This window comes from Panulirus ornatus, chromosome 18, assembly GCF_036320965.1.
Source record: "Panulirus ornatus isolate Po-2019 chromosome 18, ASM3632096v1, whole genome shotgun sequence".
Taxonomy (NCBI): Eukaryota; Metazoa; Arthropoda; class Malacostraca; order Decapoda; family Palinuridae; genus Panulirus; species Panulirus ornatus.
The window spans coordinates 57,492,889-57,507,977 of NC_092241.1; the positions used below are offsets into that span (position 1 = coordinate 57,492,889).

At 38.6% G+C, this 15,089-nt stretch overlaps 1 protein-coding gene across 1 annotated transcript in view; it reads right to left on the bottom strand.

The window, feature by feature from the left end:
• The window catches only part of LOC139755150 (phosphatidylinositol 3,4,5-trisphosphate 3-phosphatase TPTE2-like), a 150,198-nt gene that overhangs the window by 29,495 nt on the left and 105,614 nt on the right, over positions 1-15,089 (bottom strand). Inside the window, exon 11 of the mRNA XM_071673302.1 lies at positions 14,148-14,290. Coding sequence (XP_071529403.1) covers positions 14,148-14,290 — 143 coding nt within the window. The remainder of the gene's footprint in view (positions 1-14,147; positions 14,291-15,089) is intronic.

A 15,089-nucleotide genomic window follows, 5' to 3' on the forward strand; every position in this document is an offset into this window, starting at 1 on the left:
GGAGGAAGGTGGATGTGTTGGAAATGAGATGTTTGAGGACAATATGTAGTGTGAGGTGGTTTGATCAAGTAAGTAATGAAAGGGTAAGAGAGATGTGTGGTAATAAAAAGAGTGTGGTTGAGAGAGCAGAAGAGGCTGTTTTGAAATGGTTTGGCCACATGGAGAGAATGAGTGAGGAAAGATTGACAAAGAGGTTATATGTATCAGATGTGGAGGGAACAAGGATAAGTGGGAGACCAAATTGGAGGTGGAAAGATGGAGTGAAAAAGATTTTGAACGTTCGGGGCCTGAACATGCAGGAGGGTGAAAGGCATGCAAGGAAAAGAGTGAATTGGAACGATGTGGTATACCAAGGTCGACGTGCTGTCAATGGATTGAACCGGGGCATGTGAAGTGTCTGGGGTAAACCATGGAAAGTTTTGTGGGGCCTGGATGTGGAAAGGGAGCTGTGGTTTCGGTGCATTATACATAACAGCTAGAGACTGAGTGTAAACGAATGTGGCCTTTGTTGTCTTTTCTAGCACTACTTCACACGCGTGCGGGGAGAGGGGGTTGTCATTTTATGTGTGGCAGGGTGGCATCGGGAATTAATAATGGCAGCAAGTAAGAATTATGTACATGTGTATATATGTATATGGCTGTGTATGTATATATATATGTATAGGTATGTATATGTGCGTGTATGTATATATATGTATAGGTATGTATATATGCGTGTGTGGACGTGTATGTATATACATGTGTATGTGGGTAGGTTGGGTCATTCTTTCATCTGTTTCCTTGCGCTACCTCGCTAATGCAGGAGACAGCGACAAAGTATAATAAAAAATAAATAACATACATCACATTTTCCTTTGAATAAAGGAACAATAACAATCTTCATCCAATCCTCAGGTACAAACTTTTATTTTCCTGTTAAATTACAAATCAATACATCTACCCTATCACACTTTCTCCTCCATGCTTCAATATTTCAGCCATAATCCCATCCACTCCAGATGCCTTTCCTAAATTCAACCTCAATGTCACCCTTTTAACCTCCCTTCTAGCTATAGGCCCCTGCACTTGTATCCTTTTCCTTCTACCCTCCATGCCCATGCAAATAACAACTGCTGTCTTACCTTCTCCCACATTCATCAGTTCTTCAAAATACTCTTTCCAACTTCCTTTCACTTCCTCCTTTTGATTCATTAACTCCCCTTCCTTAATTCTCACGTCAATATTTCCAAACTTACATCCACCTCTCTCCTTTTCAACTCCTTCAAGTACAATTTCTTATTTTACCTAAACTTTTCAAGTAACTTCTTCCAAAATCTTCATCCACTCTTTCTTTACTTTTCTCTACCAACTTATTAACATTCTGCCTACACATTCTAAATTCTTCCCTCCTCTTCGCTGAACTTCCACTGGAAAATACCTTCAAACAATCTACCATATGCCTTTTTCTTTTCCTCATTAGCATTTCTAACCTCTTCCATCCACCATGAATTTCCTGTTTTATTCTTATATCTCACTGCCTTGTATCCAACTACTAATTCTACAGCATTTAACAGTTTTTATCAACACATTCTAAATACAACATTCACACATGATTGCATCCTTACATTTACTGCATTTCCTCCTTGCATTCTTTCTGATTCATCTTCTCGCTTATCAACACTTTTACCACTCCATTTACCAACTAACTCGCTAATTTCATTACATCCCACCATCACATTCATATCCATTACAATCAACTTTTTGTCCTCAAAACTATTACATAGTCATTCAAATTTCTCCAAAAATGCTTCATTTTCATCCTTACCACACTTCATCCTCCTCTCTCTTCACTTTCACAGGCACATGTATACTTCACAATTCCAATCTTTCCTTTCACCCACTTTATTCTTGATCCATTCCATCTATACATTGTAACACCTTCCCATACTCTCAGTGATAACACATTTGCAAATGTTTTTCTCTCTTCCCTGATAATTTTCATTCATTCATTCATTCCCATCCATACCACTATTCCTTCCATGCCTTCCAACAAATTGCATTCATCACTTCCATTTTCACCCCAGACATCCTGCCCAAGAATATGGGTTTCTCCTATCCCCAGCATATCCAAACTATAACTTTGAAAGTTCTCCACAAGCTTCCTCTATTCACACTCATCAGTCATCTCATTCACAATCACAGCCCTCAACCTCAATCACACATCCCTTTTACTTCCTGATGTAACTGGAGGACTCCAGAGCTGCTTCTTAGCCTTTAATGCCTCACCCTTGACAGGCCAATGGCAGAGGGCAACTCCAGCACAGCATTTCCCAGAAGCATATCTTGCAATTCCTTTACTCTGTACTTTATTTGTTGGTTTGCATTCTCTCCCTCTGCCCCATTTCTTCACCTACGTCCTAACTTTTTATTTTTCTTTCATACTTGTTCACTTTTTCCCACATTAGCAAGGTAGCACCAGGAACAGGTGAAAAAAGGCCTCATATGCATACATCCATTTGCAAGCTGTCATAAGTAATACACTGAAAGCAAAGCCCTCTTTCCATGATAAGGCCCCACGGACCTTTCCATGGTCTCCCCGGCTGATTCATATGCTTTGGTTCAGTCAACGGACATTTTGTCACTCCCTGTACACTACACTGATCCAATTCAGAGTACATCAAATTGTGACACACATCCTCTTCGTCAAGTTCTCCTTACTTATTCTCTCCATGTGTAAAAACCATTTCAGCATACCATCTCTAGCTCTCTCCACCATGCTCTTCTTAACACGTCTTGATATGGTATAAATACTGAATGATGTATGAAGTTGGAAAATGAGGCCCCACTATTGGAGAAAGGACAATTCTTGGACTAGAAAATCACAATCCAGAGGGCCCTTGGTCTCAAGCATTACAGAACAAAGTCTTAACCATATGGTAGTAGTCCAAGTAATGTAAAGGGGTAGTGACTTCCAATCATACTACTTGAGTGAGTACTGGATTTCTCTCAAATGTCAACCAGTTATGTCCTTCAAAAAGTCCTAGAAATACAAACTCAGTCAAAACTTTGCCTACATATTGATAAAAGAATCTAACAAATTAGCACTAGCTATTCCCAAAGAGTTACAAGTTAAAGCTAAAAGTGATAACTTTTTCTTTTTATGTTGAAAGCTCCAGTCATGGACAAAGGTCCACATCAACTGAAATATAGAGAATTATGAAATGGAAAAAGAAACAAGAGAAAGTATTTGGGAATTTTGTGGGAAGTGAAAAACCTGTCTTTTGAAAAGTGCAGGTCACAGTTATTGGGAAAGACACAAGAAGGTAGAGAGTTCTAAAAAGGCAGGTAACAAAACAGCCCATCCTTGAGTTGCCGATGGCCACACAATAATCATGCGATGCAGCAGCTTGCCAAGTACTGCATGCTCTCTAGTCAGTGGTGTGGGCACACAAACAGCCAGCTCTCAGGAGCAAAAATCAAAGTAATACCTATAAAAGAGGGAAAATTAACTAGCATTGCACTATAGGACAAGAGGGTCAAGTTATGAAAGTTCTCTAACAGGTGAATAGAAAGAAAAATATGAGATCAACTAGCTAGACTTGAAATCAGTAACCAGAAAGCCAGGGATAACACCCAGTCCATTACTTGCTGTTTTTATTCATGAACAAAAAAATATTCACAAACCATACAAAATGAACCTGCATTCTACTCCTACTCCTATACTACTGCATATTCCCTTTAATTATCATATCAGAGTAACTTCTGCCCCCTGAAACTCATATATGGTTGAGAAATCAGAAGAGGTAAAAATATCACACTATAATTTGTGGTTTTGATGCATCACACATGACAGATAGAGACTGAGTGTGAATGAGTGTGGTCTTTTTGTCTGTATTCCTGGCGCTACCTCGTTGAAGCATGGGATAGCCAAGCTGTTTTCCTGTTGGGCGGGGTAGTGACAGACATGGAGAAAGGCAAGCAAGTATGAATATGTACAATGTGTATGTACGTAATGTCTGCATATGTAAATGTATATGTATGTATATGTTACATATATGTATGTATATGTGCATGTGTGGGCATTCATGTATACATATATGTGTATATGAATGGATGGGCCATTCTTCGTCTGTTTCCTGGCGGTACCTCGCTGACGTGATAATGAAAAAATAAATAATAAATAATTTGTGCAGTTTCGGTGAGATTAGCTATCTCATTCACCATAAACATTATCATCACTATCACTATTATCATTTTAATATATCTATCTTTCTGTATCTCTGATGCCTATTCCCAAATGAAACTCCCTCAAGGGGGTGGCCACAGCAATAGAGTCTCCATAATCAGTGAACTCCAGTGCTGCTTCTTAGCCTTTAGTGCCTCACCCTTGACAGGCCACTGGCAGAGGGCAATTCTAGCAGTGTTTGAAGACACTCCTACCTAACGTCTCTATCAGCTACTTTTACATAATGCTTCTGCCTAAAGTTCCTAACTGCTACTTCAACTGAATGTTTCTACCTAATGCTCCTGATTAAATGTTTCTATCTGCTACTTCTGTCCATGGCTCCTAAAATTTTACCAAAAGGCAGGATGAGCACATAGTGCTCACCACAGGAAAATCTAGTTACAAAGAATGATCTGTGTGAGTTAAGTGTTGTCAAGTGTTACGTATGACATGGAGATTGTATGTTTGTGGACAGAATGCCAGTAGGCCACATGTGGGTGAGGCAGAAAGTAAAAACAGCTACTGGGTAAGAGGACTGCAACTTGACAACCACTGAAGTGCTGGCTCACCATGCAGGCGACACTAACCCTCCCAGTACCCAGGTGGCTGCCTAGCAACTACTACTAACTTCATCATTAAAATGATAATAATAAAAATAATAAAATAATCAGTGATGGATTGCACAAAAGATGCTTGTGGCATGAGAAGAGTGGGAGGTGGGTTGATTAGAAAGGGTAGTGAGTGGTGGGATGAAGAAGTAAGAGTATTAGTGAAAGAGAAGAGAGAGGCATTTGGATGATTTTTGCAGGGAAAAAATGCAATTGAGTGGGAGATGTATAAAAGAAAGAGACAGGAGGTCAAGAGAAAGGTGCAAGAGGTGAAAAAGAGGTTAAATGAGAGTTGGGGTGAGAGAGTATCATTAACTTTTAGGGAGAATAAAAAGATGTTCTGGAAGGAGGTAAATAAAGTGCGTAAGACAAGGGAGCAAATGGGAACTTCAGTGAAGGGCGCAAATGGGGAGGTGATAACAAGTAGTGGTCATGTGAGAAGGAGATGGAGTGAGTATTTTGAAGGTTTGTTGAATGTGTTTGATGATAGAGTGGCAGATATAGGGTGTTTTGGTCGAGGTGGTGTGCAAAGTGAGAGGGTTAGGGAAAATGATTTGGTAAACAGAGAAGAGGTAGTAAAAGCTTTGCGGAAGATGAAAGCCGGCAAGGCAGCAGGTTTGGATGGTATTGCAGTGGAATTTATTAAAAAAGGGGGTGACTGTATTACTGACTGGTTGGTAAGGTTATTTAATGTATGTATGACTCATGGTGAGGTGCCTGAGGATTGGCGGAATGCTTGCATAGTGCCATTGTACAAACGCAAAGGGGATAAGAGTGAGTGCTCAAATAACAGAGGTATAAGTTTGTTGAGTATTCCTGGTAAATTATATGGGAGGGTATTGATTGAGAGGGTGAAGGCATGTACAGAGCATCAGATTGGGGAAGAGCAGTGTGGTTTCAGAAGTGGTAGAGGATGTGTGGATCAGGTGTTTGCTTTGAAGAATGTATGTGAGAAATACTTAGAAAAGCAAATGGATTTGTATGTAGCATTTATGGATCTGGAGAAGGCATATGATAGAGTTGATAGAGATGCTCTCTGGAAGGTATTAAGAATATATGGTGTGGGAGGCAAGTTGTTAGAAGCAGTGAAAAGTTTTTATCGAGGATGTAAGGCATGTGTACGTGTAGGAAGAGAGGAAAGTGATTGGTTCTCAGTGAATGTAGGTTTGCAGCAGGGGTGTGTGATGTCTCCATGGTTGTTTGATTTGTTTATGGATGGGGTTGTTAGGGAGGTGAATGCAAGAGTTTTGGAAAGAGGGGCAAGTATGAAGTCTGTTGGGGATGAGAGAGCTTGGGAAGTGAGTCAGTTGTTGTTCGCTGATGATACAGCGCTGGTGGCTGATTCATGTAAGAAACTGCAGAAGCTGGTGACTGAGTTTGGTAAAGTGTGTGAAAGAAGACAGTTAAGAGTAAATGTGAATAAGAGCAAGGTTATTAGGTACAGTAGGGTTGAGGGTCAAGTCAATTGGGAGGTAAGTTTGAATGGAGAAAAACTGGAGGAAGTAAAGTGTTTTAGATATCTGGGAGTGGATCTGGCAGCGGATGGAACCATGGAAGCGGAAGTGGATCATAGGGTGGGGGAGGGGGCAAAAATCCTGGGAGCCTTGAAGAATGTGTGGAAGTCGAGAACATTATCTCGGAAAGCAAAAATGGGTATGTCTGAAGGAATAGTCGTTCCAACAATGTTGTATGGTTGCGAGCCGTGGGCTATGGATAGAGTTGTGCGCAGGAGGATGGATGTGCTGGAAATGAGATGTTTGAGGACAATGTGTGGTGTGAGGTGGTTTGATTGAGTAAGTAACGTAAGGGTAAGAGAGATGTGTGGAAATAAAAAGAGCGTGGTTGAGAGAGCAGAAGAGGGTGTTTTGAAATGGTTTGGGCACATGGAGAGAATGAGTGAGGAAAGATTGACCAAGAGGATATATGTGTCAGAGGTGGAGGGAACGAGGAGAAGTGGGAGACCAAATTGGAGGTGGAAAGATGGAGTGAAAAAGATTTTGTGTGATCAGGGTCTGAACATGCAGTAGGGTGAAAGGCGGGCAAGGAATAGAGTGCATTGGATCGATGTGGTATACCGGGGTTGACGTGCTGTCTGTGGATTGAATCAGGGCATGTGAAGCGACTGGGGTAAACCATGGAAAGCTGTGTAGGTATGTATATTTGCGTGTGTGGACGTATGTATATACATGTGTATGGGGGTGGGTTGGGCCATTTCTTTCGTCTGTTTCCTTGCGCTACCTCGCAAACGCGGGAGACAGCGACAAAGTATAATAAAAAAAGAATAAATAAATAATAATAATAATAATAATAATAACAATAATAATAATCCCAGGGGATAGGGAAAAAAGAATACTGCCCACATATTCCATGCATGTCGTAGAAGACGATTAAGAGGGGCAGGAGCAGATACTTGGAAATCCTCCGTCCTGTGTTACTTTCCAAAAGAAAGAACAGAGCAAGGAGCCAAGTGAGGAATTTTTTCTCTGAGGCTCAGCTCTGTCATCTGTTCTTGAGACTACCTCACCCAAGCAGGAAAAGGCAAGCATGTATGAAAAGAAAAATCATTATCATTATCATTATTATAATCATCATTATCATTATTATCAGTATTATGACTGAAGTAAATTGGAACACTCTGGTATACAGGGGTCAATGTGCTATCAATGGATTGAACCATGGAAAGGTCTGTGGGGCCTAACTCCAGTAGGGAGCTGGGGTTTTGGTGCATTACATATGACAGCTAGAGAATGGATGTAAGTGGAAGTGGCCTTTCTTCATCTGTTCCTAGTGTTACCTCACTCACACGGAAAACCGATCAAGTATGAAAAAATCATCATTTTCATTATTATGATTATTTCATTATCATTATCATTATCAATAGCAGTAGTGGCAATAGTAGAAGCAGCAGCAGTATTATTACTATCATTTTCTTTCTTTTCTTTCATACAAGTAGCTATTTTCCCCACCAAGTATTGGGAACAGATGAATGCGTCTGAAAGAAATAAAATCCTTGCTTAGCATCTTCCTCTTTTCCTTCATTTGATAAGTGATACAGTGAGGAAGAATTTGCTGACCCACACTTCCCTCCATCTTAGTTGCCCTCTACATGCAGGAGATATGGGGCAGTATTCTATCTCACTTATCCTCTATCATTATTATCTATCCATGCAAAAAAGGGGAGAAAGAATACAGCCCAAATATCTCCTGCATGTTGTAGAAGGCAACAAGGAGCAGAATGAGTGGGGAGCTGATTATTCTCCCATTCCGTATTACTTTTAAAATAAGTAACAGTGGAAAGAGCCAAGCAAGTGTTTTTCTTCTATGGCTATGTTATTTGTTTCTGACACTACCTCGCTCATGCAGGAAATAAAGAACATTTATGTAAGAATGCACATCATATATCATTATTTGTGAAAAACCCTAGGACCCTTTCTATGAGGCTCCTACGGCTTTAAGGATTCACTCTACAGGGGAGGGGGGGGGGGGTAAGGTAGGCTTTTTGGAGTAGAAGGGCCCTTGACAAGGCTGTACTCCTTTTTTTCTTTTGATGATTATACAGCCTCATCAAAAATGACTTCACATTGATGTTATTACTTGCAGCACAGCCCAGGACCACCAAAATTTATGATACAATATACATCTTGGGTTAAACACAAAAATAAAATCTGATTTTACCTTTGAGCCTGAGGTATAGGTTGACAATATCATTAATTTCAACAAATTCTATCAAAAACATACATGATGAAGGTCAACTATATACTAGCCATTTCAAGTTAACAACACATATGGGCATATATGTAAATGCACAATTCATCATCACACCTGACTGAATGATCATGAAATGAGTGACCCCTTACTCATAATTTAATCCAAATCCAACATAATTCGGAAGAGGAAGGAATCAGCATCTGATATTTGGGATGTGTACAAATAAATAATTCAACTTTACCTTCAAGCATGAGCCAAGTTTCAGCTTTGAAACAGTCTAGTAAATAATGATAGCAAATCTAATCAAAATCCAATTTGATCAAATAAATCTACTGATATAAAACTTTAATGGGACTAAATACACATCCATGAGTTCATTTTATCTATAAACTTGACTCGTGGATCAATAAAATAATCGTCTGATTAAAACCTAACCTGCAAAATCAATAACTGGAAAGTACAGTTCAGAACATGCATATTGATCTAAATGTAGACACAGGAGTTGCAGCTATCTCTAAATCTGTAGTGTAGTGAGCAGTCTCACCTAGTCATGTTAAATTCTAAAGCAATTTTGCAAAGCTACAGATTGGAAAGTGAAGTTCAATGTGTACTCACGAACATACTTACATACTGCTGATTTAACTCCAACTTTAAGCCTAAGATGAGGATCGATTAAATTAGTATACCTACCAAGCATAGTAAACTTGCAACAGAACCTAGAAAAGCCAGTGAACAGAAAGTATAGTTCAGGATATACATGTAGCACAAAATCGAATATAAATTCGTTGACTTTATTTTCATATAAATTAACAAAAAAGTATGCTTGCCTGTTTTCATCAAAGTTGATAAAATTCATTACAGCAAACTTTATATGGGAATTCAGACATACATACAAACAAATACATTCAGAAAAACACAAAAGGATCAACCATCATGATACTTCCTCCTTTCCTCAAACAGTAAGATATGGAATTCATTTCCTTCTTTCATCTCTCCTCCGTCCTATAGCATTTCTACCTACAAGAGTCAGGTCTCCAAACACATGAAAAACTCTAAGTAATATTTTCATTCTTTTCCACACATTTTTCTTACACCCCTGAGGGCCATTATTGTGGCATTCATACCTGTGCCATGTCAGTCACAATAAAAAAAAAGATACATCAGATAGATTCATACACCATTATTATTACATTTTACCTTCCCACATCATAACATGGAAGATGAAAATATCAGATATCCATCTCGTCCTATTGGTCTACCCCTTCTTGTTCTTTCCACTTCTGAAATGTATACCTTTGTCAGCTACTCCTTAACCATTCTGTGCATATGTATACATCATTTCAGCACATTCTCTTCATCTCTCTCAACCATACTCTTACTACCAAACCTCGCTCTTAACCTAAAGTTCCTTACTCAATTAACCCTTCTCACAACACATACTTCTCTCAGGCATTTCACTTCCAATACATCCACCCTCTTCTATATTCTTTTCATTTACAGCCTGCAGCAATACAACACCACTGAGACTGCTATACCATCAAACATACACATCTTTGCCTTAACTGTAGTGACCTTTCTTTCCACTCAATGCAAACCCAACCTTAGCTCCGCACCCACCCTGTTGTTTAATCCAGCTACCATAATTCCATACATTACCTTGTTAAGTCCTAGGTATCTGAAACATTCCATTTTCATCATGTTGTCTCCATACAAACTCACATTCCAACCAACTTGTACCTCTCCTCTACTAAACTTAATCTTATTTTCATTCACATCAACTCTCATCTTTCACCTTTCACACACTCTCCCATACTCAGACACCAGCTTCTGCAGTTTCTCACTCAAGTCTGCCATCAGAGCCATGTAGTCAGCAAACAGCAACTGACTCACCTCCCAGGCATCCCAACCCCCTACAGAGTGCAGACCTGCCCCTCTCTGAAAGATCCTCATGTTCACCTCCATCATCATCCCATCCAAAGACAGACTGAATAGGCAGTGTGACATCACACATCCCTGCTGCAAACCCACCTTCACCTGCTACCACTTATTCTCTTCTCTTCCTACTTGCACACACACATTACTCTCTTGATAAAAGCTCCACAATGCTTCTAACAGCTTTCCTCCTGCAACATATATTTGTAACACCTTCCACAAAGCATCTCTGTCAACCCCATCATACACTTTCTCCAAATCCATAAATTCCAAGCAAATTGCACTCTTTCTCCAATTACTTCCCACACAGATTCTTCAAAACCATATTTTTTCTCCGACAATCTGATGCTCTGTGCATGCCACCACCCTTTTACTCAACACTCTCCCGTACTACTCCCTAATTATACTCAACAAACTTATCCCAATGTAATCTGAACAATACCTTCTGTCCTCCTTGCCTTCATTCAATGGCAATATACAATCACCAACACAAACAACCTACTACTTGGATAATTCAACTGAAATCCCAGCTACCCCAGCAGTTTTGTCACAATCTATTTCATGCTAAGCTTTCACCACGTCTTTTCTTTTCACTAAACCACATGCCATGATTCTCTGACTTTGTAAAATTCCAATAACACCCCACATCTGCCTACCTTTGTCAAACACCTTCAACAGTCCTTCAAAACATTCAATCAGTTTCCTCTTCTCACTTTTCTTTGCCCATTACCACTCCATCTGCTCCCTACACCAATGCTCCCATTTGTTCTCTTGTTTTCCTCACACTATTTGCCTCCATCCAAAATATTTTCTCACCCTTCCTACAGGTTGTGGATATTCTCTCACCCCAGCTTTTATTTGCCCTATTTTTCAGCCCTACTCCCTTCTTTTAGCCCCATGATATTTCCTCTCAAACATTTCTCAATCAGTCATCCTCTTTCCTACAGGTAACACTCCTACACTTTTCTATTTTTTTTCACTAAAAACTTAGCTTCTTCACCCCAACACTCATTATCTTTTCTCACAAACCCCCATCCCACCTGTATGCCACACACTTCCACTCACATCAAGACATTCCTCCCATGCCTTGCCCACTCTCCTAGTATTGTTTACTATCACCTTTTGCCATCCTTAACCCAATCTCTCCTTGTCTCCCCTCACACGAACCTCTCTTCTAAGCTCAATTGCTTTCATCACCCTCTTTCCACCCATATTTCCTCTCTTCCTTTCAGCCCCTACAAATTTTCACCCTCAACTCCATCACCAAACATTCAGATATCTCAACAGCTGCCCCTCACAACACAAATACATCCAAGAGTTTCTCTTTAGTATGCTTATCAATTATTACATATATACACCAATAATGCCCACTCACCATTAACCCACTCATCAATGAACTCTTATTAATGTCCCTTTTTCTAAACCACATATCTCCAACAGCCAGTCCTTTTTCAGCACAAAACTCCACATGTTGTTCACATGAAAATATGTAATTCTATAGTATCAGAGCAACAGAAGAATGGAATAAGCTTAGTGATGAAACTGTGAGTGTCAATTGCGTTTATCTAATGTGTCTACCTGATGTCCCTTCCTCCTACCTCTACCTTATGTTTCTATCTAATTTATGTACTTCTTCAAACTCTTCTTTTAGTTGATTATCTAGCAGAAAATTAGGCAAATCTTTAAAATTCTTGGCAATGTTTCTACATGAGTATAGCAAAGTCAATTCTGATCTAAGATGAAAAAAGCAAAATGTGACTCATGAATTTCCTTTAGAGATTAAAAAGGAAAATCTGAAAATGGACTCTTTTATCATTATTGTATCATTAATTTATCTAGGATTTCATTATACAATGTTCTAAAAATTGTATTAATTGATATATATTTTTTTCTAAAGGTAGGCGTGCCATAATCCTCCACTGCTGCCTTCCATATGCCATCAAACTATGATTCTCATATTCCTTCAAATCTGAAACTTAAATTTCCAACTTAACTGGAACAAAATAAGATTTCCATGAATTTTGTTTAAAATATTTCAAAAAAATATTCAGTAAGTGGAAAACTGTTGAATACATTTGCAGCTTGAAAGAATATTAAAAAGAAATACTCTCATCATGTCAAATCAATTCATACATAGAACATTCTAACATCTGAAATCTGGCAATCTTGGGACTAATCAGTTGCTGAATTACAGATTTTGTTGAATTATGGGTATCAAAATTGAAAGATGATCAAGTTTTACTTTCCCAATATGTAAGTTTAAATAAGTTTAAACAACACAAAGTGTAGGTATTTAAGGTACTTCCAGAAATTCCTCCTTATTCCAGCCCAAAATGGGTAATGCCATAAAGGTTGAAGCGCTGGAGCTGGCATCTGGCTCAGTTGATGTCGAGGGTGAGTAAACATGAGTGTCATCTTGCTGCAATAAGGTTAATGCCTCAGCAGAGGCAGAAGGCAGGTATTTCTCAAGAAGCATTAAGCATGGTGTATGGGTTGGAGTTGCTGTACCTGGGCATGCACAAGACTTTGATACCTTCCTCAACAGTTCTCAACATGTCACTTGCTTTAAGTAATTAGGTTTTTTAAATAAACTTTTCCTGAATTTTTTGTAAACACTTCCTAGCTTTTGTTATGTGATGAAATTCTTTTAATCCAAGAACGTAACAATCTGATTTACTGGAATTTTATCCTTTCATCTATGCTAATCCTTTCATGTGTACACAACTTCAATGTCATTATCACTCTCACCACTGTCCTCTTGAGTGGGCTTCATCACCAGAGACACAATTTCTCCATCTGTCCTCCAGCACTCTACTGACACTCCAGTGTCACTGTGCATCCAATCAATGATGTCATCTTTATATAAGTTCTTGGTAACCTCTTCAATAGCATCCATCCCCTTGGCATCCCTTAAACAATTCCACTACTCCAGATTTTTCATCAGAATTATCAAACTCTCTGAAATCTTAATGCCTTCATTCACATCATACATGGTCCCAGGCCACAGATTTTGCAAAGCATTCTTCAATGCAGACAGCATTACTGTACCTCATGCCAATACCAGTGCCAAGATGCCAATTTTGATGGTGAAATGCAAAGATGAATAAGGAGCATTTGGACAGCAAAGTGGTGATTTCCTAAAATATGAGCACTACTTCATTAAGCACCAACACCCCTGCAAGTTCTAGAGAATGAGAGTTACCGAAATTTGGAATGCCAGACTGAAGACATTAAGGTATACAGGTAAAGACAAAAGTGTGAAAAAGAGTATGTGGACATGAATGTGGTTAAGAAAAATCTAAGATAGATGGTATGAAGATATATGAAGAAGCTGGATAGGAGCTATTCTCATCATCTGACTTACAACGTTATCAAGCACTTATGTTCTACATGCCTCAATAACAGAAATATATATATAGGAAAGCACTGAGAATAAAGTTGAACTGTTGAAGAACAACAGTTCAGAACTGAATGTCTAAGAACTATTAGTTGAAGAGCTGAAGGATAATGATGAAATGGTAAAAATCAAATTAAGATGAAGTAACATTTCTTAAAAGATGTGTGACAGTGGCTGCAATGGGAGCATGCTGAGCACAAACAAACATAAAAGTCTTAAAGTGTACTAAAAAAAATGAACAACTTTTAACATATCAATGTTAGAAAGGTAAATAAAAAACAAACAATAAAGAACTTACACCAGTGGAGGAACATTGTGGTCATCAATCAGGAAGCGTTCAACCCTTCCATGGAAGAGCGTTACATCATAATGCCGTTCTGAGCACAGGTTGTAGAGTCGATAATGGCCCGGATGCTTAGTGTCCATAAATCGGGCAACCTCCTGCAATGTGAATTTTTATCATTATCAAATCTAGAAAGAATAATGCCCATTTTTGTGAGACAGCTTACCACAATGACAACTCATATCTGCAAATGATTAATTCCACGTTACATCATTGAATGAAATAGTTAAAATATGGTAAAATTATAATCCAAGGTCTTAGATTCTTCTGACATGTACAAAGGGTACTTTGTAATAACCTATATGTAAAGTACAGGAAGAGAGTTCTATGGTCACAAAAAATCTCTCTAATCAAAGACTATTAAATTTCTTTATACTGACTTTGTATCCACAGCCTCACTACCTTGTTAATACCATTCTTCAGCAACTTTATAACTGCAGAAGCACTTCTTTACGTTTTTTCAACTTTTCTCTCCCAAAGTTTCTTCATTTGACCTCTTGTTGCTCTTCCTTTATCAAATTTACCAAACTGTCACTGTCAATTTCAAGTAGAAACTTGAAAACTAGAATCTGTCTCCATTCCTTCTTCTCATTTACATTGTGGATATATTTAGTGCTGTTAAACTTTCCCTTTATCTCAGCTCTCTTTTTTCAGGTATCATCTCTATGGCCTTCTATTTGATAATTTCTATTAAATATATGTTTTTCTAATGGGATTACTAGACTACTAAAAAATATTTTTCATACTATATGTATCCTTATCCATGTTGATAAAAGTAGGTTAAATATTTCCAACAGACAATTTACTTCTGTAACAAATTCCCTGATGTAATGTTCTGAAATTGGGTCTGTGTCTATATCAACCTCTATAATCCTTTTACACATACATTCATGTAGC